Source organism: Juglans microcarpa x Juglans regia, chromosome 4D (assembly GCF_004785595.1).
Source record: "Juglans microcarpa x Juglans regia isolate MS1-56 chromosome 4D, Jm3101_v1.0, whole genome shotgun sequence".
Classification (NCBI taxonomy): Eukaryota; Viridiplantae; Streptophyta; class Magnoliopsida; order Fagales; family Juglandaceae; genus Juglans; species Juglans microcarpa x Juglans regia.
The window spans coordinates 32,689,918-32,717,166 of NC_054600.1; the positions used below are offsets into that span (position 1 = coordinate 32,689,918).

Genomic DNA, 27,249 nt, shown 5'->3' on the forward strand with positions numbered 1-27,249 from the left:
AGTGCACAAAAATTACGGAAAAATGATTATATATAGAATTTTTGTTAGGAGAAACATGTGATGTGCTGTTTTTCTAGCGGTTCAAATAAGGGTCCCAAGAGCTATTCAATTATATTGGTACATATCCATACTCATTTCTTTGCATTTCAAGATTGGAAGTGTAAAAAATTCATTGGAATCGCGTCCATTGTTTTACTTGAATTGGGAAATTGCATAATTTAAGAGTGTAAAATAACATCATAATGTAATGAAAAAGGGAAGCTTATTGAATGAATAGAAAAGGCTACAGGTACATAGAGTTGAACTTTTCTTTTGTGTTTTTTTGTTAAGGAAGTAATGGGCATACTCTAACCTCTTCTCTCAAACTGAACGTAAAAACTTTGAAACATTGAATTTTGAAAAATAGAAATAGAATTTTTTCTGGGGCTTCGTGTAAATGTTCCTATTCCAGTTTGGTCCGAGGGTGCTGGGACTGGAGTATGGAACTTGGTGGCACCAGAACAAGTGGTTCTGAAGCAACTTTGACGATGATTTTGGAGGAGCTAGCTAACATTTCTTATCTATCTGTGGCTTATTTGATTAAGTCTATTGTACCAAATGGAGTGCAGAATCATATAAAAGATGTCATACTTCACAGGCTTGGCATGCCAAAGAAAATGCATTTGTACCTTTTTGACCCCTATATGTAGCTCAAGATACCTCTCCTTTGGTATTGAAAGGAGTATACTCTTCAAGTTTGGAATATCCTTCTCCAACACAAATACAGCAAAGGATTCCCAGTTCAAAACTTCAAAAAAGGGAGGAACAAAATTGTCAGATATGATCACTGGGACACACTCATAAAATATGGCCTCCACCACTCGTGGACTGTTGACTTCGTAGCCTTTTGCACATATACAATACTTGCTGCTCTTCATGTGCTGAATATAGTTCTTATTGCCCTTGACGTAAGGCATTCGACCAAAGATTTTCATGTCGGGATCTTTCTCTCCCCAATTTTGTAACAGAATTGGCCGCAGATAACCATGCATGCTTCCTGCAAAGAAAGCTAGGATTGACCTCTTGGAGGGAGGTTTTCCTCCAAGTTCCCGTAGTAGGTTCTGAGGTGAGCGTACTAATGTCTCCGGAAGAGATACATCCTTCCCGAGAACAAAACCTTTCATATCAGCATTGCAGAGGGCTCTTATACACTTATTCATATGCTTCCTTGTTTCTTCTAAGGCCTGAGGAAGTGATCTTTCATTAGAACAATACATCCATCTAATGTGATTAGGATTTGATAATGATTTGAAATTCAGGTTTTCGATGGCAAAATGGTTATTGAATTCATTATAAAAGCACTCAAACTTGCATCCCATATTCTAAAACATGGTCATACTTGTACTCCAGGCAGAAAAATCATAATAATCAGTCACTAGACTTAAAAAGAAGTGTGATAGCGAGTTCATAAAATGGTTATTATCAAAGGGAAACTAACACTGCTCCAAACTCAAGAGTATGATGCCTAACACACAACAAATAAAATACCTAATAGTTTTCTGAATCATTTAGGCTATGTGAAATACTATGAAACAACGATTCATCCAAATGATGTGTTAGACAAAGTGGGATATTGCTAGAATTTTTGTTAAGCCTTAAATGCCCCCAAGTGATTGGCAGAAAATAGTTTTATTTTTTTTTTAAAAGGTAGAAGCATGAGAAGCATACCCAGTCATGACAAGCAACAAGAAAATGATCTGCTCCTCCAGTTCTGTTCCAGAAAGGATGCTTCGCTGCAATCATGTCCAAGTAGTTCTTCAAGTATTGTATAAGGTTCTTACGGCTGTGTGAATTAGGTACATATAATGTTAGCTCCAACATTCGAGAGCTGAAGGGTAAGTAAAACAGATGGGCCTTTGCAGGGTCTTTTGTCACAAATTTTTTGTTAGCTTCCAGCAGCTTCATGAACCATCCCTCAGATGCATATATTCCCGTGAGTAGTGGCTGGTGGAAGATGGGTTTTTCCCCCTCGCTGTAAATATAAACTTTGAGAATATCTTCCATTAACTCATAACTTCTGCAATTTGGATGAACAACGTAATGAAGATGCAAGTCACTAAAGCATCACTGAATAATACCTTGTTTTTGTGTAAGACTTGAGCTATACAGCTTGTGCTCATCTTAGAAAGAAATATAGGAAGAACGAATGATGGAAAAACGACAGTCAGTCTATCCCAAGATAATACATTAGTCCAATGTTTCGCTCAGATAGGATATTTAAACAAGGATGTTCTTCCAAATGTGGAACAAGGAAGACATAGCTCCAAGGTCTTAACTTGGGTGGTAATGACAGGTGGGGTTGAGGTATATCTGACATTCGAATTTTTCTAAACAAGGAGGAGGAAAACATTGAGAGAATCTCCCCAACTGAAGATACAAATCATTCTAGAAAGTAATCGCATCCAGTTTAACTAGAGAACCACGGGATCCTCATTCAATTTGGGTGAATCTTTCTTATCCCCCTGTTTGTTAAAGCCAACACAATTCAGATGAATTTTCAAACATACTGATTACCATCAACATATCTTACACATATATCTGAATATAGACAGAAAACCATTTTGCACAGCATTCTTACATCCAGTCCATACAACCAAAAACAAAGAAAAAGAAAAACAACTGCCATTTTTTTTCAGTTTGGTCACTTCAAGAAGGTATGGAAGAGAAAGGATCAGAAGAGAAGGGGGGAAAAGGCAACCCTTATTTGAAAGTTGCCTGCCCATGTAGAAAATCTCTCTTTTAGTGACAGAATTTCCACATGTAAAAAACACTTAAAACACTGAGGTTTTTAGGAGACAATCGTCATAAGGAACGAGCTAAAATACAAAAGGATATGATTAGCTTGCCTTTTAAATATGGAAACATTCCTGTAGAGAGGAGCATGAAGCTTTAGATCATTTTTTACGATGGGCGCATTCTCGATCAGTGATTTTACGTAAAGTATCTCTTGGTCAACAGCAGAAGACCATTCTGGTACCTACAAACAAAATGGAAAAATAATTTAGGAAAAAGCTGAAGCTATTTATTCACGAAGAATTCAATCCCCTTAAATACAATGACAGAAGGAAATGCCCCACCATAGTTTCAAGCGAAAGTTCAAACACATACCATTGACTGGTTTAAAGAATGACTCCGAAGCAACAACTCGTTCATCTCAGATATTGAAACTACCACAGAGGGTGGCTTCCCACGCCCCTTAGTCACCTTGGGGACTCCATTCCCAGAAGAATAATTGGCTGACGGGGTGAGGCCACTTTGCAATTGCCCAGGTTTTGTATCACTCACAGGAGTGGTTTTTCCAATTTTCTCCTCTAAGGATGTATTTGAATCAACAGCGGGTGTTCTAATATCTATATCCATGATGATGGGGGAAGCTGCCTTGGGTGATGCATTCATAGGTGATGTTGCAGGCAAAGGACTAGCAGGACGAGCACCTGAGTTTCCAATAAGTTCTGATATGGGAGTAACAGTTCCATTTCCAACCTTACCTACCGAAAGATTATCATCTGTATTATTTTTCTTCTGATGGAAGCCTTGCTGAGGTTCTTTAACGGCCTCCTCCGGTGCAGATCTATTACCCGAGTCTTTTGTATTCAAAATTGTAGAATTTCTGTTTAGCACTTCCTTATTAACATCGTCATTCTCATCTAATCCCAAAGACTTGTTTGGATCTCCATTTCTATCTGAGACAAGACCATTCTTAAGATCATTTCCATCCATTACTTTGGACATGCCGGTATTATTAGCTGTCTCATTAACAACAGATGTATTCGTGGAGTTTGAAACATTTAAAAGCGTCATGTTACCAATCATCTCAGGTTCAGGGGGTGAATTTCTAATCTGAAAGCTACTATTTCCCACTGCCGAATGCTGATCAGCAGAAAATAAAGACCATAGAGCATTACCATACGGAAGTTCGAAATACTGGAATGCTGTAATCACTGCAAACATCATGCCCATAAGCCATAGGAGTCTCCTGGTCTCTACCTGACATAAAACTTGCCAATCCATCTTGAGAAACCAAAATGTTTGTTGTTGGCTAATTCTCAATGGACATAATCAACCCTGAAAATTATCCCAAATCTTCAAGTTTAGATAGAAAGAAAGCCCTTTTCCTAATTGTCAAACAACTTAATAGTTCTTCAAGTCTGTCCTCAAATGAATGACATGAGCAAGAGAAAATCAAGCATAATTTCAGAAGATTTAAAACACCATGGATTAAAAATTAGGAAAAAAAATTATGATGAGATTTTCACTTCCATGCAAACAGCACGGGGTTTACCACACATCAATGAAGAGCTTACAACCAGAACAAATCATGATTATTAAGTTTGGCAAGACTATTTCTGACCAATCTCAACCTAGATTGATTCTACCATTATCTACTTTAATCAAGGATTTTGTATTACATAAACCAAACAATAGAATTTGATGTAGTTTACACATTTTTCCTTTATCTATGAAAAATGATAGAGTTACAGCTTGTAGACACAACTTTTATTAAAAAATATTTTTTTCAATATTTTTGAATGCTGGTTGTCAAATGATGTGATTTAATTAAAATGAATACTAATATTCAGGTTACTACCTATACACAACTTTAGATCAAACAACAAACTCTATATATATAGCTCCTAATTGCACACAGAAAACATAATTATAAAATATTCAGGTTCCTCCGATATCTACCAAACTAAAATTTCCCCAAGCAATCAACGTTAAACTTGTATACTTCGCCATGCAATAAGGAAATAAATGTTCAGATTTAATTACATCCACCTTCACAGGAAACAAAAGTGCTCATTAGCCTACAATAAAAAAGCAGGGCCTGTACAGAGTTTTTTTCAACAAAGCAACAATGTTTCCAATAAAGGAGAAGCAAATCAAACATTCATTTGTCAATACAATGTTGATGTTCAGCTGCCCATAAAAAAAATACCAAAATGATCTGCAGAACAAGAACAAAAAAGGAATGGAAAAGAGAAACAAAGAGGAAAGAAAGAGAGTCCACTTGGATTTCATCAATTGGATTTGGCTCGAAGTTTTTTTAGCAATATCAGAAGTTAGCTTTGTTTCTTTTCCTACGCTTTCTCAGCTACCAAACAGTTTTTTTTTTTTTTGAAATTTTTTATTTCCTGTCGTTTAACATTCGAAATAGAGATCGAATATAGATAACCTGGCTCTTGAGCTTCGCTGCCCTTGATCTGTAGTTCTGTCTTTTATCGTTAGAGTGATATAGTAGCTTATGATTCTTCATTTCTATGAAGCGCGAAACCTGACGCTTTGGACAGAGTATTGGGATCTGGTTTTACGAGGATTCTACGTAGAATGCCAGAGTCAATTACTTAAGAAGGAGGCGCTGATCCCACGCGCGGTCATGCGATTGGCTCTGTTTCTTTCAACGGTTCCGTCTAGATTGCGGGCTGGCAGATCTTGAACCTCACTGAATACTTTAGCACGCTGCTACGTCCACCGAGGCTTTCTCCGCATTTTGCACTTTGTATTTTTTTTTAAGTATTTTTTAAGTTTCTTTAAATATATATTTTTTTAAAAAATCACAAATTTATTAAAAAATATTTCTTTAACTTTTAAGTTAAAAAAAATTCAAATCGGTAAAAAGTACATCCTCATGACTTTATCATTTTCTAATACTTTATAGCATTAATTATAAAATAAGAATAAATATAGATAACAGTCACGGTTAGGAATAACCATTTTATACACATGATATTGCATCATATAGATCACACATCTTTCAAGTCTATAAAAAAGAAGTAGAGAACTAGAAGCAGCTATGTAGTGAGTGCAAAATATGTACTACTGCAGTGACTTCTCTCTAGCATTACTCATAAAATAATACCCTCAATTTTGGTGTATTTGTAATTCACTCTTTAGTTTGATTTTTTTTTTAATTCATTAATGAGTCATGACACACCTACCATTTATTTTATAAGAGTTTTACTACTCATATTCTCACATACCATATACTATATTTATTTTTATTTATTTATTTATTCTTCTTAAACTAATTGAATTATTTTACTCATCATTTATACATCACATATTTGATAAGAAAAATAAATAAAAAAATATAGTATTTGAGAATGATAAATAAAATTTTTTATTTTATAATATTTTAGATCAAGATAGTTTTATAAAACGAGATTATTTTTATAAATGATTTTATAAAAGATTCTTCATTTAAAATAGTATTGCGAAAACAATTTTGCGTATATCATTTTCTTTTATAATTTATTCATTTCCCAGTTAAATGTTTTGAGAATAACTCTATTAATAAGCGTATGTAAAATACACATTTTATATTGTTGATATGAGGGGATCTAATTTATAATAGAAATTTATAGATTAAAATTTTACAAATCAAATTATATTATATCAATTAAATTTAGATAAAACAAATCAAATCATACTATATCAATTACGTGGATGGTATATTTTCTCCGCTAATTTGAAAATAAAATAATTATTTTTATAATTAGATATATATTTCCGTCTATTTATTGTGAATTCATCTACTTACAAGACTACCATATAATACTACTTGATAGCATATTGGAACCCAACATGTAGTATCCTCTAAAAAGTAATAATATTAAAAAAGAAAGTAGAGATCTAAAAAAGTTAAAAACAAATAATAAAAACCTATAAACATAAAATAATTATTTAAGAAAAAAGATTACAGGATGGAAATCCATGCTACCACTTAGGCGAAGGGGGTCCCCTTCCTAGAGTCGTCGTGGATGGCCAGTCGGCCCACGATGGTTTGGGGCTAGTCGTGGCCTACCCCTCGATGGGGAGGCTCTCCGCCTGGTCGTTAGGCATACAACCCCGCGTTGGTCGTCACTTCCATTCCTAAATGAGTGATGCTATTTTGGGTGTGTTGCTTAGGTAAATTTTTTTTTCATATTTTTTTAACATCATTAAATTTTTTAAAAAATAATAAAAAAATTAATATACTAATAGTCACTTCCTTAATCAGTAAGTAAAAAAATATATATATAAATATATAAGCAGTCAAAATGAATAGACAAAATAAGAGGACATAATAACATTATTATTCCTAAATTTAGTTTTTTTTTAGTGTACAATTTTTTTTCTTTTTTGTTTTTATTTTTGTTTTTGTTTTAGTATACAATTTCATTGATATGTTTCGTGCTTGTATGCCGAGAAACTTATCTATAAGACAATGAAAAAAATAAGAAAAAGTTGTTTTTGGTGAATGTGTTTTCTAATTAATAATGAATATGATTCCTAAAAAAGAGAAAGGGAAAGCTCTTATAACATATATTAGCTGTAATAATATATTTTAACATTATATTATTACACGTGGCGTAGTCGGTGTGACCTGTGCTGTGCTGTGCTGGATGGACTGGGCCTTTCAGGATCTGTAAAACCCATTCTGAAATTCAGCCCAAAACTCATCTACGCTATATAAAAAATCAAGAGAAGAACCGACCCAAATCTCCAAGGCCAGCCCACTTCGAGATCAACAAAATAAACGCAGTCCATGAAAGTCCACTTCGGCCCATACCTCAGTACTGCATGTCTGCACGTGATGATGGTGTAATCTGCTACATTGGTCTTCTCAGTTTAGGTGTACAGAACAGATAATACAATGGGCATGATATGGATGATAGATGGCCATTTTCTGTTGCCGAACCTGAAAATAGAAAGAAATTAGGTGAAAAAAATGAAATTTAAGGGGATATTCGCATGGCCTTCCAACTCTCAAAGCAGCCAAGAAAAGGGTTGGATTAAAAGAAAGATTCCAAACAAGTAGTACTAGACCAAAGATCAAGACAGCGAAAGAAGTGTATTAATTTTCATTAACCAACAACCAACCATTTAGTGTGGATATAAGTGGAAGCATTTAACAAGCAAAGATACCAGCTTTATAGGGCAGCAAACTATTTCGTCTTCTTCCAGCGCGCGCCTTACCCAACTGATCATCAATGGCACAAACATCTTTACATTTAAATATTTGGCTCTGGCCAGGTACGTCATCGGATTATATTAATCCTTATTAATTAACACGTACGTACAATCGATCAAGTTATGTAATGCATGCGCGTGGGGTCTTAATGTCCAATTTTTATAATGTTTTGAGCAATATTCACGGCATGCACGCCGATCGATCTCGTCATCCATATAGACAGGCGTACTACAGCAGAAACTACGTACCATATATAAGACCAAGGCGCGCGCGCTGCTTAAATTGACCCTACCATCTAATTGATCCATCCTCAGGGATTCTCCTATATATATATATATATATATATATATATACTTTCTTAAAAAATGAAAAACAAAACAAAACAAGACAAGACAAAAAATTCCTACTCTCTTATTGAACTGATCCATATTTGCATTGAAAAAAAAAACACTTATTACATTATTTTAACTTATATAAAAGTATATTATATATATATATATATATACTTAATTTATAGTTACTATCTAATATATGGCAGATAATTAATTGTTCATTGATAAGGCTGTGGACAAAGCCATCTCGATTCTCACCCTCTATTTTATTCACTTACTTTGTCACCTCTAGGGCTTAACCTGTCGTTTCACAGCAACATATATATTAATTAACTTGTTTGTAACTGAGTTGATCAGGCGATTTATACATGTCTGCTATAAATTTGGGCGTTCCGCTAACCAATAGCTGCAAATTATATACTTCCTAAGGGCAGCACAGAGCTGAGAGAGAGAGAGGGAGAGGGAGAGAGAGAGAGAGAGAGAGAGAGAGAGAGAGAGAGAGAGATGGCTGCCACATATATGGCATTTCAAGTGAATTGCAGTATTGAGAGGAGGCCCACCCTCTCACACAACTTGGATCACTTCAAGACCTTATTTTCTTCTGTTTTCAAGGTAACTCTCTCTCTAGTGAAGCTAGCTCAACATCATGATGTATATATAGTTTTGATCATCCAAGGCAATACTTGGAACTTTGAATATGTCGCCGACTTTTGCACCACTTTCTGGCAACCAGTAGATCATCATAAGATTTTGGCCAATTTTCAGCATACAAATTATGATTTTTCTTTCAAACTTAGTTCTCGATCGGCCGATTAATTTCCGGGAACTATATAGTTTGTTTGGGACTGGAAAAGTTCTAAAAATTAAGCAACCAAATCATAATACGATAATTAGCTGACTGGAGAATTACTTATCATGTTTTCATAAGCAGCCAATCCTAAGAGAAGTGCAACAAGTACACATGCACATAGATGTTTCCAGAACAATGAAGAATTCTTCTGCGAAAATACTGGACGCCTTTGTGGATTCGGTGTTTGAGTTTTCTGACCAGCCATTGCTCCCTTCTCAGGTATATATAATACGTACCCGGCCGCTTAATTCCGGCCATTTTAGTTAGCATTAATTCCATGCACGTACAAAACGTACGCGTAAAATTTTGAATCTTTGATCTCAGTACTTCAATTTGCATAGTTTAATTGTGTCAAATTTCTTGGCAGGATAACTTTTCTCCCGTCAACGAGTTGAAAGAAGCCGTTCTGATTACTGAGATTGAAGGGGGAATTCCCGATAGTTTCCGTGAAGGTGTCTACATCAGAAATGGTCTGTAGTACTTGACCTTTGTTGTTATAAATATTCTCACTATTTGACATAATATTTTTATTTATCATTGACATCTTAATTTAGATGGAGTTTAGTACTCTTCGATCTTCTTGGTTATATCTAACACATTAATTAATAAGAATTTTAATTCCAGCATGCTGTTTTTTATTGGAGTATTTCAAGGATTGTATGGAAATGTCAAAGGATTAACATTGCTTATACATCTCGTATCTAAAGCTTTATCTTGTTTATACGATCATCCCGTATTTTGATGTTTCTTGTCGTCATGAGTTTACTTCATTCGTTCGAATTTGCAGGCCTTGACTCGGATGAAACGGCATGCAAAATGACACAATGCCCTAGCATTGACGAATGTCATGTTTTCTATCGATCGTGGGTCTTCATTCGTGTAATTTTATATGTTTTTCTGTCCGAGTTAATGCGGTTGTTTTTGGATGAAAGGTCAAATTAACCGGCCGTAAATAAAACAAATGAAGCTGAGGCAGGGGAGTAAACGAATCGTTGAACACGACTGGCCGCATACGTTAGAGTACAAATAATCGTGCTTTGGAATCTTGGATATGTTAATGATGGCACGGAAAATTATTACCTACTTTTTAAAAGATGGATGATGCATGTGATATTTTTAGCACATCTAGTAGACACTAGCTACTTTGAATTATATATATATATATATATATATATATAAATGGATATATAATGACACTAGCTAGAAGTACAATTAACAGTTATTTTTCTAACAATAAGGGCCTACAAGGACTTAGAGATAGAATGTATATAGTAATTTTGGATTCGATAGGGCCAGCATTCGATGTAATAACAGGAAACTGTCATTGATTAATGGTGCTTAATTGCGTTTTGCTTCAATTGCAGGACCGAACCCCCTTTTTGGAGGACTGAAATTGACTAAGTCCGTGTTTGGAAGGTCAAGTCACACTTGGGTGGAAGGAGAAGGAATGCTTCATGCTTTGTATTTTAATAAAGATGGCGATGGGAGGTGGAATGTTGTGTACAATAACAGACATGTTCAAACCGAAACGTTCAAGCTAGAAAAGCAAAGAAACAAGCCTTCTTTTCTACCCGCCATTGAAGGCGATTCACCCGCCATTTTGTCTGCTTATCTGCTTAATTTGGTGGGGATATCAATTTCATTATGTTGCTTTAAAATAATTAGTAGCCTCTTTTAATTCTAAGATCATGTGGTTGCGTACGTTGATGTTTGTGAGTGAGGGAAAAGACCTTGATCATTAGCTTATAAAATGGGTTGAGACCTTTGATCTGAATTTTGCAGTTGAGATTTGGGATGGTAAACAAGTATATAAGCAACACCAACATTTTCGAGCATTCGGGGAAATACTACTCAGTTGCAGAGAACGATGTGCCTCAAGAGATTGACATTTGTACTCTGAAAACTTTAGGCAATTGGGATGTGAATGGAGCATGGAAACGGCCATTTACCAGCCACCCAAAGGTACCCGGCCAGCAAGCAAGCTCTGATCTCTTTGTCTTTAGATATTATGGGTTAAATATTCCCAGTGGAGTAGTACTACTTGTTCTTTCATTCAAACTTACTTGATCACCGAATAAAGAACTATTTTTTTTACCCTCACCATATGTTAATTAAAGGACTCAGCTGATTTTGCTTTATTATCTCATCTAATTTCTACATGTTACGTACAGAGAGCTCCAGGTAGCGGAGAGCTGGTTATTATAGGGGTGGATGCTGTTAAACCTTTCCTCGAAGTGGGGTTGATTTCTGGTATATATGATCGATACTCAGATTCAAAACAACGGCAAAAGATAATATATATTTAGTTGGAGTGAAGCGAGATTCTAATTAGTGAGTCTCATGTCCTGTTGATCTTTTGCTGCAGCTGATGGAAAGAAATTGATTCACAAAGTGGATCTCGGACTGAACAGGTCTAGCCTTATTCATGACATAGGGGTCACCCAGAGGTACTGATCAGACATGAGTACTGATCTAATCACTTCGTTTTAGCTCAAAAATATTGCCGAGTAACTGCAATGGCATCTTAGAATCTCAATTGGAAAAAAAGATAATTAAATACACTAAGCGTGTCTACAATAATTAATATTTATTAAATATTTAATACTATCTGAAAATATTTATACAGCTAATAATAAATATAATAGAGTTAAATTAATATATTTATCTATATATTTTTCACTTCAAGCTCTCAAGTTGGAACCTAATAATTAAATCATACTAATATATTATATATGTTTTTGCTTTGCATGCAGGTATCTTGTGATTATGGATTTTCCGCTGACAATAGACATAAAAAGACTTATTCGTGGAGGCCCGTAAGTGCATGCATGCATATATATCCTTTCATAACTCCGATTTGTATATATAACTGGAAGCATCACGTACATGAATTACATTCAATTATTTTTTGAAGTCACCAAAAATAATATTTATTATGTGTAGATTAATAAAGTACAATAAGGAAGAATATGCAAGGATTGGGATAATGCCTCGGTATGGCGATTCTGATTCAATCAAGTGGTTTGACGTTGAACCCAATACCACATTTCACATTCTCAACAGCTTCGAGGACGGTGATGAGGTAGATTGATTAATATAGAAAAAATAATTATCTGCTTAATTAATAAAATCTTGCTTAAAAAATTAATTGGTATATCTTTTCAATTAATTTATAAGCTGATCAATCCCAAGTAGTCATGATGATCACTTCATTAATATTTTAATTTTTTTTTTTTTTTGTACGAGGATGTCGACAGGTTGTGGTGTGGGGGTGTAGAGCCCTTGATTCAATCATACCGGGGCCGGATATGGGTCTGAATAAATTTGAGTGGTTTTTCAGAAGATTTAAACCTATAAATTGTAAAGAGGAAAAAAATCCTAGTAACTCAACAGAAGATGGATCCCTATTTACTCGTTGTTACGAATGGAGATTAGACATGCAAACTGGAGAAGTTAGGGAGAGAAATCTCACAGCAACAGAATTCTCTATGGAGTTTCCTATCATCAATGGAAACTTTACAGGAGTTAAAAATAAATACGGATATACTCAAGTTGTTGATTCCATTGCGAGCTCTACCTCAGGTAGTTTTTATTTTTTATTTTTAAATCGAATCAACAATCTCTCTAAAACACTTAATTATATATAACCTGCAGCATGCATTTCACTTAATTATCATGAAATTAAATATTGAAATATGAGAATTTTCAAGTAGTATATACGTACGTACATGATTCTTTCAGGCATGATGAAATTTGGAGGTCTAGCCAAACTACACTTTGAGGAGCCAGATCAGGTAAAGATCAGTAGTACTCGTCCATGGAGGTTTCTGCACAGAATTTTTCTTCGATCTCTTTCATGCAAAGATATATAACTAATTATATATATATATAATGATCAGGAGGAGCTGATAAAGGTGCAATATCATATGTTTGAGGAGAATACCTTTTGCTCTGGTGCTGCTTTTGTCCCCAAAGGAGCAGGTTCTTCTGAAGAAGATGATGGTTGGATCATCACTTTTGTACACAATGAAGATACTAACATATCTAAAGTAAGTCGATTTATTGGCATCATGAGCTTAATTATTGCAATCAATCTTACATGATCATATCCCCAGCTTGAATTTGTTTTGGTATGTTTTTTAATTAGATCATCAATAATGGATGCTCTGAATGCCTTGAAGGTTTATATAATTGATACAAAGAAGTTTTCCGGGGAACCTGTTGCCAAGATTACTTTACCTTGCAGAGTTCCATATGGATTTCATGGAGCTTTCATGCCAATCAGCTCATTGCAAACTCGATGACATTAAACATATATGATTTGTATATATATTATATGGTCAGAAATCTTGTCCGATATTCGAGGATCAGCTGGTTTTATAATCTTGATTAAATTTAGTTAGTACATATTCGTTCAGTGCTATTGTTCCATGCATACAATTATTTTGATCTACAGGACCATTATTAATTGAAAACAAAACCCAAATAATGGATAAAAATTATATTAAAAAATATATATTAATATAAATTATTTTTTAAATTTAAGTTAAGGGAATGGGTGACACGGACCTTTTAACCATCAATATATTAGCTATATTAAAATAGGACAATGCTACATGGCCGCCCATTATTTCTAATTACCGTACTTGGGCTGACCACTATTTCATTTTTTTAACATTGTTTTTTATAAATATTTTTATTTTTTTTTTTAAATACACAATTTTGGTAACTTCTTTAAACATTTGAAAAAAATTTAAAATACACTAGCTATCAAATCAAAAAAATTACAAATACAAGGGGCAAACTAACATTGTCTATTAAAATATATTTTTACATTTATAATCTTACACGTGGTCCAGGATGCGTATTAGTAAATTCACGGAAATCTTTCAACAGACTTATATAAAATTGAGAAATAATACTGGCAATTAGTTGTATAAGTTTGAGCACTTTTTTTTCATAAAAAATAATAAATTTGAGATTTGTATTAAAAAAATTATTGTTTTAATAATATATCTCATTTTTATTCAAAAAAAGTGTGCGAGACATTAAACAAATAAAAAAAAGACAATGATATAGTACCAAGTACCAACTATGTTACAAGTCACAACTCAGCTACTACTACACATTAAAATATTAATATTTTTTATTTTAATTAAAAAAATTTGCACTTGCAGCCGTTCAAAATAAATAAAATAATAATTTTTTATATTTAATTATAAACAAATTGTAGTATAGTATTTCTTAAATCATTTTTCATAAAATAAACGGGCGCTTCCAAAATTTTCGGGCATCGTCACTTGTGACCTGTGCTGTGCTGAGGATTTCAGGATCAGCCGAACCCACTATGAAATCAGCCCAAAACTCCTTTCTTCTACGAAAAATTTTAGACAAAAACTGACCCGAGTCTCCCCAGCCCGATATCATAAACTAACGCAAGTACATTAAAGCCCACTTCGGTCCAATGCGTGTAATTTCATAATGAAAAATTATTTGTGCGACATTAGATATACATTCTTTAAAAAAAAAAAAATTTTACATACAATCGTAAAATACATAGTCATTTTGAAAAATAATAGAATTCATTATTAAAGATTAATTTTTTCAATTGAATCTCGTATTTTATTCACTTCTTTTAAAACGATTATGTATTGATTACATAATTCATAATTATAAATATCTTTTCTCAATTTGATTCGTTATAAAAATTCAGTAATATATTAATTTCCGAAGACTGCACGCCCTAACTTGTATCGAACTTTATTTTTTATAGAGAAATTTATAACATAATTTGGAGATGGGAAATATTAGAAACTTCATGCATAGATAGTTATTTTTATAGAAAAATAATATTTACAATTTTATACTGTACAAGTTTCATAAAAAAAAAATAATTAAATATGAGATTCATAGGTAAAATTATTATTTTTTATTTTTTTTTAGAAAAATGTCATCATTCATTCATTCATCAAGAGGAGCTTACATCCATAATCAGATATATATGGATATATTCCTATGTCAACCATTTGGAACTTTATCAGTATACTATTAAACTAGTCTGGGTTTCATTGCTATTAATACTATTTACAGACAAACGTTCAAGAGATAGTACTCTACCTAAACAGAGAATCAATCGAACCTTTTATAGAAATAGAGGACTAAACATCTATGGACAAACCGTTCAAGAGACAAATTTTTTTTTTATTTTTACTATATAATAAGAAAAATAAGAACGAAAAATGATGGATTACGTTTCATATTACTCTAATAGACTTTTTTTTTTAATACTTTATTTTTTATTTTTTTTTTTAAAAAACAATCCATAAAACTTACCCACTAATTAATCATTTTTTGCACGTTTCCCAACCTGAAACGAAAGAAACGTGAAAAATGAAACAGGGATATTAGCATGGCCTTCCAAGAGAGAGATTCCAACTCGTTATGAAAACAAACAAACAAAAAACAAAAAGAAAAAGATTCCAACCAATTACAAGGAGGCCCAGCGAAAGGAGTGGAATGGGAACCAGCTGGCCTCGAACAATTGAAAATCAAGTATGTGGATAGAATCGGAACCATGAAAGATACCTTTCTGGAGCAGCAAATTATTTCGTTTTCTTCCTTAATTACAAAACCCAAAATTATTAAAAAATAAAAAAATACCAAACCCAATGCAACAAACTTTAATTTGGCTCAGGCCTCCAGGTGACACTTTCATCGCATTATATATGTTATTATTCCCCCAAAAAGATAATCATCACCTACTCTTATTAGACTTTAGTGAACTGATCCAAGATCCATATAATTTGGACTCTTTTTTTTAAATAATACTTATTATTTAATTATTTTAATAGGGTGGGGCTATTTTCACAGCCCTTTAGCTAGGCTTTATCCGCAGCGTTATTAATAAATTATAATGAATATATTATATAAAAAAAATTATTTGTATATATCTGGTTATTTATTATGAAAGTAACTTTTTTTTTTTATTAAAATGAATTTATTTTCATATTAAATACTCATTTTTCTTATAATACCAGCTAACAGTATATAGGATCGTTTGCTACATGAATGCTAACATCAATCATAAACAAACATATTACCAATTATGAGATAATATATATATATATAAGGCTGTGGACAAAGGCGCCATCTCGTCCTCTAGCTATCAGCTTATTGATCATCAGTAATTTCTTTGTCACCTCTAGGCTAGCTAGGCTTAACTGGTCGCGCGTTTCCCGGCAACTTGTTATAATTAATCACATATATATGCTGGCTAATTAATAATGTTTGTAACTCATCATGAGTTTGAGGCGATTTATGTGGACTCTATAAATTTGGGCATTTCACTTAATTACTGATAGCTGCAAATTAATTATATATATATATATTTATACTTCCATAGGGCCAGAACCTGCAGGCAGCAGAGAAAGAGAGATCAGAGAGAGCGATGGCAGCCACATATTGTATGACATTTCATGTTAATTGCAGTATCGAGAGGAAGCCTTCCCTATCACACAAATTTGACGTCTTCAAGACCTTATTTTCTTCTGTTTTCAAGGTCATTCTCTCTCTCTCTCTCTCTCTCTCTCTCTCTCTCTAGCGAAGCTTGATCATCATGATGTAATAGTTTAAATCCAAAGTAAGACTTGAAACTCGAAAATATCGCCAACTTTTGCACTACCAATTAATGTCTGGCAAGCTGCCGAGAAGATTTTGGCCAATTTTCTGGATCCGAATTATGCATTTTTGCTAGTTCTGATCAGTTGGTTAATTTATTAAGGGAAGTACTAGCTAGCTACTAGTATGCAGCTTTCAAAATCAAACAAACAAACTCTAGCTAAAACGATGATCTATAATAATCTGACTGCATGGAGAAATAATTATATATGTTTTCATAATTAAGCAGCCAGTCCTAAGTGATCAAGTGCAACAAGTACGTCCTCCCATGCACGTAGATGTTTCCAGAACCATCAAGAAAGCTTCTGTGAAAATATTGGACGCCTTTGTTGATTCGGTGTTTGAGTTTGCTGACCAGCCATTGCTCCCTTCTCAGGTACGTACCCACCCGCTAGCTTGACCATTTCAGGTGGCATTATTATTTAATCCCCGTGCACATACTGTACTACTACGTACTTAAGATTTAACACGTACGCACCCTGCATATATGCACGCACGTACATGATTTTTCTAATTTGCATATCTTAATCGTGACATGAATTAGTTACGTACTTTGTTGGGAATAAGTGTAGCTGGGACTAACACGAAGTATAGTAGCGGAACTAAAAACGAAAGAAATAGATGACAATCTCACAGAAAGAACACCAAGAATTAAGTGGTTCGACTCAAAACGAGCCTAGTCCACTGGTGGGGTCGGTATCGAAGATTTCACTATCAACAAAGATGGAATACAAATCAATACAACAAAACTTCACAAGGAAGTTATCTCTCAAACTCACTATAGACTTCTCTCTCAAGAAAACACTAAAAACAACTAACAAATGAATTCAGAAGAAGTAAAATATGAGAGGGGGCGCCGTTTGATATTTATAGGAAAAGTGAGAATTCACTTTTGTGAACATTGGCTCGAGCGAACGTCGAGCGAGTGTCGAGCGAACGTAGATATTCTGTACTTCGCTCAAGCTAACAGTTGTGCGAGAGACGAGCGAAGCTCTCTGCCTGAACTCGCTCGAGCTGTGTGTCGAGCGAGGGTCGAGCGAAGCTCTCTGACTTGGATATTGCTCGAGCTGAATGTCGAGCAATACTTGAGCGAAGCTCTCTGTCTGAATTCGCTCGAGCTGAACGTTGAGCGAATGTTGAGCGAAGCTCTCTGTTTGACTTCGCTCGAGCTGAGTGAACCTCCGCTCGAGCGAACGTACGACACTTGCACTGTTCAATCAGAATTCAAGCCACCTCATAACAAATCTCCACCTTGGCTTGAACTCTGCCAAAAAACCTCCGACCACAAAACCAATCCCACCACCACCAAATCCCTTACGGGAATAACAAAATGCGAACACCAATCAAGTCCAAACAAAGTTTGAACTTGTATACTGCAACTGGCTTAGTCATCATATCTGCTGGATTCTCTGTAGTAGCAATCTTCAGAATCTGTATAGCACCCTCTATAACAATCTCTCTGAGAAAATGGTACCTGACATCAATGTGCTTCGTTCTTTCATGATACATTTGATTTTTGGTCAAATGTATTGCACTCTGACTGTCACAGAATACTGAGATCTCATCTTGTTGTAAACCCAAATCATTGACCAAGCCTTTCAACCAAATGGCCTCCTTAACAGCCTCTGCTGCTGCCATGTACTCTGCTTCGGTAGTTGATAAAGCAACAGTGGATTGGAGTGTTGCTTTCCAACTGATAGCTGACCCACACAGAGTAAAAACATAACCTGTCAATGATCTTCTTTTATCTAAGTCTCCAGCATAATCTGAATCAACAAAACCAGTAACTTTGGGGCTGAGATCGACATCTCTATCAAATATTAACCCAAAGTTCAGGGTTCCCCTCAAATACCTGAGTATCCATTTCACAGCCTGCCAATGAGTCTTACCTGGGTTAGCCATATACCTGCTAACTACGCTCACTGCCTGTGAAATGTCTGGGCGGGTGCAAACCATTGCATACATGATGCTGCCAACTGCATTTGAATAAGGAACACTAGCCATGAACTGTTCCTCTTCATCTGTCTGAGGAGATAGGGAAGCTGAAAGCTTAAAGTGCGTAGCAAGCGGTGTACTTACTGGTTTGGAATCAAACATCCCAAATCTCTGAAGCACTTTCTCAATATACTTTCCCTGGGACAAGTACAACTTTCCAGCTTTCCTATCTCTGAAGATTTCCATTCCCAAAATCTTCTTTGCAGCACCTAAGTCTTTCATTTCAAACTCATTTCTGAGTTGGGTCTTTAACAAACCTATGTCAAATATGCTTCTAGCAGCAATAAGCATATCATCAACATATAATAGCAAATAAATGAAAGACTTATCAGATAATTCCTTATGATAAACACAACTATCATAGTTACTTCTCAAATAACCATGATCAATCATAAAGGAATCAAACCGCTTATACCATTGCCTTGGCGACTGCTTCAAACCATATAAAGACTTCTTCAATCTGCACACATGATCTTCCTTGTTTTCAACAATGAATCCCTCTGGCTGATGCATGTAAATGGTCTCTTCAAGTTCACCATGTAGGAACGCTGTTTTAACATCAAGTTGCTGTAGCTCTAAGTCATACAATGCTACTAAAGCTAGTAGCAATCTGATCGAACTGTGTTTCACCACTGGAGAGAAGACTTCAGTGAAGTCGATGCCTTCTCTCTGACTGAAGCCCTTAGCAACTAAGCGTGCCTTGTACCTTGCATCTGTATCACCCTGGATTCCCTCTTTTCTTTTGAAAATCCATTTGCAGCCAACAGTCTTTACCTTCTTTGGCAACAGAACCAAATCCCATGTTTGGTTTTTGTGAAGAGACTCAATCTCTTCAGTCATAGCTGCGCACCACTGTGCAGATTCTACGCTCTTGACAGCTTCTGAATAACTGGAAGGTTCCTGACCAACAAAATTCTCTGCCGTAGTAAGAGCATACATAACCATATCTGCATGAGCATATCTCTGAGGTGGTCTAATCTGCCTCCTCTGTCTACCAGTCGCTATACTGTAGTCTTGCTCACTTTGTGCGCCGCTACTTGAATCAGAATCATGCTCATCTTCAATCGCATGATCTTGGGCACCGTTGGGCAGCCCTTGTGATGCTTCCACCTGAAACTCCACCTGCTTTCTAACATCCTGTTCTTGTCCTGTAGACTCAGAATTCTCCTTCCTCGGTCTAAGCATGGATTTTTCATCAAAAGTGACATCCCTACTGATTACAAACTTGGGTGATTTAGGATCAGTACACCACAACCTGAATCCCTTCACCCCACTGGCATACCCAATGAATATGCCCTTCTTTGCCCTTGGCTCAAGTTTTCCATCATTAACATGAAAATATGCAGGACAACCAAAAATTTTCAAATTTGAATAATCAGCAGGAGTATCAGACCATACCTCATTTGGAGTCTTCAAACCAATCGCTGTGGCTGGAGAGCGATTGACCAAGTAACAGGCCGTGTTGATTGCTTCGGCCCAAAAATCCTTAGCCAAGCCTGCATTAGAAAGCATGCTGCGAGCTCTCTCCAAGAGGGTCCTGTTCATCCGTTCAGCTACCCCATTTTGCTGTGGAGTATGTCTAACTGTACGATGTCTGGCAATACCCTCATTTTTGCAAAATTCATCAAACTCACCTCCGCAGAACTCCATACCGTTGTCAGTGCGAAGTCGCTTGATTTTCTTGCCCGTCTGATTTTCAATCAAAGCTTTCCACTGTTTGAAGTTGACAAACACATCACTTTTCTGCTTCAAAAAGTAGACCCAAACCTTCCGAGAGAAATCATCAATGAACGTAAGCAAATATTGAGCTCCACCTTTTGACGGGACAGAAGATGGGCCCCAAAGATCAGAATGAATGTAGTCCACAGAACTTTTGGTTCTGTGAACCCCTGTAGAGAACTGAACTTTGCACTGTTTGCCAAACACGCAGTGCTCACAGAAATCCAGTTTCCCTATCTTCTGATCACATAACAAACCCTGCTTACTCAGAATTGACATTCCCTTTTCACTCATATGACCCAACCGCATATGCCACAAACGAGTGACATCTGAATCTGGATCATCAGAAACTGACACTGCAGCTGCACCTGTCACGGTAGAGCCCTGAAGGAAATAAAGACCATTTGTCTTATCTCCTTTCATCACAACCATAGAGCCCTTACTGACTCTGATAGCTCCACCTTCACCAGTGTACTTGTAGTCCAGAGAATCAAGAGTACCCAAAGAAATAAGATTCTTTTTCAAATCTGGAATATGTCGAACATTAGACAAAGTCCGGACAATTCCATCAAACATCTTGATTCTGACTGAACCAATTCCAGCAATTTTACAACCCATATCATTCCCTAACAAAACAGAACCTCCGTTGACCGATTCATAGTTAGTGAACCAGTCCCTCTTGGGACACATATGGAAAGTGCAAGCTGAGTCCAAAACCCACTTGTCACTAAAGCGACTATTGGAGTCGCTTATTGCTAGAACAAGATCTAGGTCGTTAGACCTATCATCAGCAACACTAACGGCATTAGATGAACTAGTGCCGTCCTCTTTGTTTTTCAATTTTGGACACTCGTTCTTGTAGTGACCAAACTTATGGCAGTAATGACATTTGACGTTTTTCTTACTGAACGTTGTTTGTGAACTGCCCCTGGATTTCCCCTTATTCTTCTCTGAACCCCTGTCATTCGATCTACCCCTGCTTGAGGACCCCTTAACAAACAAACCACTAGCTTGTTCATTAGTGTTCTTCACACTCAATTTATTCCTCAACTCCTTAGAATTCAAAGCAGACTTTACATCTACCAAGGAAATTGTATTTCTACCATACAACATGGAATTCACAAAGTTCTCAAAAGATGTGGGTAATGAACATAAAATAATTAACGCTTGATCTTCTTCTTCAAGCTTAATATCTATGTTCCTCATATCCATAATGAGTTTATTAAACTCATCTAGGTGTTCAGAAATAAGAGTACCTTCCTTCATTTTTAGAGTGTATAACCGTTGTTTCAAATACAACCGGTTAGTGAGAGATCTCTTCATGTACAGATTCTCAAGTGCAGACCAGAGACCAATTGCTGTTTCCTCATCAGCAACCTCTCTTAAAACTCCATCAGATAGTGACAAAAGAATAGTACTGTGTACCTTTTCTTCTTCTTCTTTCGAAGGAGCCGGAGAATCTTCAGATACTGACGCTTCTAATACTTTTGACAAGCCCTGTTGTCGCAGTAAAGCCTTCATCTTGATGCGCCATAGACTGAAACTGTTCTGACCGTCAAATTTCTCCACTTCGAACTTAGCCATAGCCATCCCTCCAGATCCTGAGCAAAGCTCTGATACCAGTTTGTTGGGAATAAGTGTAGCTGGGACTAACACGAAGTATAGTAGCGGAACTAAAAACGAAAGAAATAGATGACAATCTCACAGAAAGAACACCAAGAATTAAGTGGTTCGACTCAAAACGAGCCTACGTCCACTGGTGGGGTCGGTATCGAAGATTTCACTATCAACAAAGATGGAGTACAAATCAATACAACAAAACTTCACAAGGAAGTTATCTCTCAAACTCACTCTAGACTTCTCTCTCAAGAAAACACTAAAAACAACTAACAAATGAATTCAGAAGAAGTAAAATATGAGAGGGGGCGCCGTTTGATATTTATAGGAAAAGTGAGAATTCACTTTTGTGAACATTGGCTCGAGCGAACGTCGAGCGAGTGTCGAGCGAACGTAGATATTCTGTACTTCGCTCAAGCTAACAGTTGTGCGAGAGACGAGCGAAGCTCTCTGCCTGAACTCGCTCGAGCTGTGTGTCGAGCGAGGGTCGAGCGAAGCTCTCTGACTTGGATATTGCTCGAGCTGAATGTCGAGCAATACTTGAGCGAAGCTCTCTGTCTGAATTCGCTCGAGCTGAACGTTGAGCGAATGTTGAGCGAAGCTCTCTGTTTGACTTCGCTCGAGCTGAGTGAACCTCCGCTCGAGCGAACGTACGACACTTGCACTGTTCAATCAGAATTCAAGCCACCTCATAACATACTTAATTGGCAGAATAACTTTTCTCCAGTCGAGGAGTTGAAAGAAGCCGTCCTGATAACCGATATTTAAGGAAAAATTCCCGATAATTTCCGGGGAGGTGTCTACATCAGAAATGGTCAGTTCTATTAATCTACGTCGACGTTATATATTTGACATGATATCATTAATATTCTCTTATTTATTGAAGTCATTGAGTACGTCTTGATCTAGATCCAGAGCTTCTTAATTATTGGTTATTTCTAACACAATTAATAAGATATTTCCAGCATATATATATAATATATATATATATAATATGCTGTTTTTTTCATTGGAATATTTCAAGGGCCGCATATTGATCGCATTCATGATTAGGTTATGATTTCTCTAGGCCTACAGTAAATAATGGTTGGTCTAGCTGTTTGATCTTTAAAATTTTTAAGGGCCTAAAAGAACTAATTGGTAAAGACAGAATACAGAAACCCTTTTAAACAAAAGTCGACCTTGAATTGAACAACTAACGTACGCACGCTAGTTATTATGAAATAACAGTATTTTTCACTTATAGATGCTGACGTACGTACGTTTTGCTTCAATTGCAGGACCAAACCCCCTTTTTGGAGGACTGAAAGTGACTAAGTCCGTGTTTGGAAGGTCAAGTCACGCTTGGGTGGAAGGAGAAGGAATGCTTCATGCCGTGTATTTTAGTAAAGATGGTGATCATGGGAACTGGAAGGTGGTCTACAATAACAGTCATGTTCAAACCGAAACGTTCAAGCTAGAAAAGCAAAGAAACAAACCGTCTTTTCTACCTGCCTTAGAAGGAGATTCACTAGCCATTTTATGTGCGCATCTGCTGAATTTGGTGGGCATATCACTTTCACAACATCGTTAATTAAAAAAAAAAAAAAAAAAAAAGATTTGACATGATAGCTAGCATATCAGAGATTCAGAATAAATAGGTGCCCATATATAGTTCAAATTTGATTAGCTAAAATGGTTTGATTAGCTAATTCTTTGATTAGCTAAAATGGCTTGAGACCAGCTTTGATCTGAATTTTGTAGTTGAGATTTGGCATGGTAAACAAGTACATAAGCAACACCAACATTTTCGAGCATTCGGGGAAATACTACTCAGTTGCAGAGAATGCCGTGCCTCAAGAGATCGACATTTGTACTCTAAAAACCTTAGGCAATTGGGATGTGAATGGAGCATGGAAACGACCATTTACCAGCCACCCAAAGGTCCCGGCCGGCCAGCAAGTTCTTTTTGTGTTTAGAGATTCCGGGTTAATTCCCTGCAGTACTGGAGTACTTGTTATTTTATTAAACCTTGCTTCATCATCTCATCTTTCTTCATTTTACAGAGAGCTCCAGGTACTGGGAGCTAGTTACAATAGGGGTGGATGCTGTTAAACCTTTTCACGTAGTGGGGGTTATTTCTGGTATACTCCTCATGAGACCCAAATTAAACAACATCGATCGAACGAAAGATAATATTTTACTTAATTTGTTGGATCGATCCTTTAATTAATCATGTAGAGTGAAGCGATCGACATTCTAATGAGTCTGGTCTCATGTTGATCTGATCTTGCTGCAGCTGATGGAGATAGATTGGTTCATAAAGTGGATCCGGGACTGAATAGGTCTACCCTTATTCATGAGCTAGGGATCACCCAGAGGTACGTAAGACTACGGTACTGATATCTCTGATCATTTTGTTTTAGCTCAGAAATATTTCCAAATAACTCATGCGATTGAAAAGGATCGACCAAGATCCAACTACTTATTTATATAATGCGTCCTATACGATTATTAAACCACCGAATGCTGAAAGATCACTTTGGAAACACTAAATCTCTATGATCAAGCTAGCTGCTAGCTAGAATTTGAACGCTTCAAGTAGAAGAGAGATAAACACAAATTTTATAACATTTATATAGATAACAATATATGATATTGATATTATTTCATATCATATCACGTAATATCCTATCCTATCATGTATTTTTCTGAAAGCTCTAATACTTGTCCGAATTTAAAGAAACTTTTATCTCATCTTTCTCACCTCATGAGGGCCTGAGCCTCTCAAGCTCATCGTTCTTTTTCCATTAATAAGTTATATTAATTTGTGTTTTTGTTTTGCAGGTATATCGTGATCATGGATTTCCCTCTAATTATAGACCTAAAAAGACTTGTTCGCGGAGGCCCGTGAGTTCATGCAATGCATCCTAATTTGACTGATCATCTGACTCTATATAAAGTAGTGTTATATGCAGTCGTGGAGTGTGCAAGTATCGTGCAATTGCTTTGAAAAATAGTAGCGTCTACGATTAAAAAATTAATTTATTTTTCATGTAGATCCGTATTTATTTATTTTTTTCAAAGTGATTGTACCGCGTTTACACACTCACGACTGTAACTATCATTTCTTATATATATATATATATATGCTTGTATTGCAAACTTCGGTTTCTTTTTTAAATCACCAAAAATATTTATGCGTAGATTAATGAAGTACAATAAGGAAGAATATGCAAGGATTGGGATAATGCCTCGTTATGGTAATTCAGATTCAATCAAGTGGTTTGACGTGGAACCCAATTCTACATTTCACATTCTCAACAGCTTCGAGGACGGTGATGAGGTAATTAAATTAATTGTAGAAAAAATAATTATCTTAGATTTATCTTAAGTCATTAATTAATTGGGGTGTGTGTGTGTGTATTTTTATAATTTTTAATAGATCAGTCATGAATGATCGCCTTAATTAATTAATAATTGTTTAATGTTATCTTTTGTACGAGGATGATGAGTGCAGGTTGTATTATGGGCGTGCAGAGCCCTAGATTCAATCATACCGGGACCTGATATGGGTTTGAATAAATTTGAGTGGTTTTTCAGAAGATTTAAACCTATAAATTCTGTAGATCATCTAGACGGTACTATTAATAGTACCTCAGCGGAAGATGGATCATTATTTGCTCGTTGTTATGAATGGAGATTGCACATGCAAACTGGAGAAGTTAGGGAGAGAAATCTCACTGGAACAGAATTCTCTATGGATTTTCCTATAATCAATGTAAATTTTACAGGAGTTAAAAATAGATACGGGTACACCCAAGTTCTTGATTCCATTGCGAGCTCTTCCTCAGGTAATTTTGTTTTTCTCAATAAAAGAAAAAAATCAAATCAACAATTTCTCTAAAACACTTGATTATATCATCTCACTTTTACATATTTTTTTGTGCACTCTGTTAATATGATTGACGGAATTATTTGTTTTTAATATAAAATAACTCATATTTTGGTTAATTATATTAATAAAATGGGTAAAAAATATAATAAAACAACTATATATAGCATAACTGATATGAGAATTTTCAACTACTACGTACGTACGTACGTACGTTCTTTCAGGCATGATGAAATTTGGAGGCCTAGCCAAACTACACTTTGAGGAGCCAGAGGTAAAGAGTCCTCCCTGGAAACTTTCTGCACGGAGTTTTGGCACAAAAAGAAAAATAATCCGAGTAAAAAAAAATTAAAAAAAAAATAATAAAATGCTATAAATTAGTCCATGTCCATTTTGCTCAGCTTCCACTTTGAGGATCCCCTAGTTATGTTTATTTTTCATCCAAGGATGTTTATCTGATCATCCATTAAAAATATTCCAACTGATCTGGTTCTGTACATGAAACTAGAGAAAAGTACAAACTGATCAGGAGCTGATAAAGGCGGAATATCATATGTTTGAGGATAATACCTTTTGCACGGGTGCTACTTTTGTCCCGAAAGAAGGAGGTTTTGAAGAAGATGATGGTTGGATAATCACTTTTGTTCACAACGAAGATACTAACATATCCAAAGTGAGCCAAATATATTCTTTTCTTATTAATGCAATTCATGTAGTGTATATATCCGGCCTTTACATCTCTTTGCATGTTATTTCAGATTGATAGATTTTCTCTGATCTTGCAGGTTTATATAATTGATGCAAAGAAGTTTTCCTGTGAGCCGGTTGCCAAAATTACTTTACCTTGTAGAGTTCCGATCCATACGGATTTCATGGAGATTTCATGCCAATCAGCTCATGATTGCAAACAGGACAGCATTAAACACTTGCATGGTCAGAGATCATCTTGTCCGAGCTGCATGCTGGTTTAATCCAACCACCGCCTACGTACCTTATTAATTGATCTTTGGCGAATCAGATTAAATTGGATGTGGTACTCATGATGTAATTAGTTATGTTATTGTACGTTCAATATAATTAAAAGTCCAAAATTGATTTGGAATTGAGTTGCAAGTTCTATATATCTAATAGATAAAAAAAAAAAAAAAAAAAATCCACTTTGCCCACTTAATTTGTCCATTCATTTTAACAT

General features: G+C 35.6%; 2 protein-coding genes and 1 pseudogene across 3 annotated transcripts; 2 read left to right on the top strand and 1 right to left on the bottom strand.

The window, feature by feature from the left end:
- Positions 1–182: 182 nt before the first annotated feature.
- On the bottom strand, positions 183–5,483 carry LOC121261156 (probable glycosyltransferase At3g07620). 2 transcript variants are annotated; one of them, XM_041163361.1, is made up of 5 exons: positions 5,216–5,483; positions 3,148–4,154; positions 2,886–3,016; positions 1,708–2,056; positions 183–1,223 (listed from the first exon to the last, which is right to left on the bottom strand). In XM_041163361.1, exons 2-5 carry the CDS (start codon positions 4,048–4,050, stop codon positions 561–563), a joined length of 2,046 nt encoding a protein of 681 aa, XP_041019295.1. In that variant the 5' UTR covers positions 4,051–4,154; positions 5,216–5,483; the 3' UTR covers positions 183–560. The 2 variants fall into 2 exon arrangements, with proteins under 2 accessions (XP_041019295.1, XP_041019294.1); XM_041163360.1 differs by having other exon boundaries at positions 3,148–4,050; positions 5,215–5,483.
- A 3,361-nt stretch (positions 5,484–8,844) lies between these two features.
- LOC121260302 (carotenoid 9,10(9',10')-cleavage dioxygenase 1-like) lies at positions 8,845–13,479 on the top strand. The gene is made up of 13 exons (XM_041162129.1): positions 8,845–8,937; positions 9,257–9,394; positions 9,543–9,645; positions 10,540–10,799; positions 10,958–11,137; positions 11,347–11,425; positions 11,541–11,622; positions 11,929–11,991; positions 12,119–12,257; positions 12,433–12,757; positions 12,917–12,969; positions 13,075–13,224; positions 13,357–13,479. The coding sequence occupies exons 1-13, from the start codon at positions 8,845–8,847 to the stop codon at positions 13,477–13,479; spliced, it is 1,788 nt and encodes a 595-aa protein (XP_041018063.1).
- A 3,143-nt stretch (positions 13,480–16,622) lies between these two features.
- On the top strand, positions 16,623–26,958 carry LOC121260304 (annotated as a pseudogene).
- Positions 26,959–27,249: the final 291 nt, after the last annotated feature.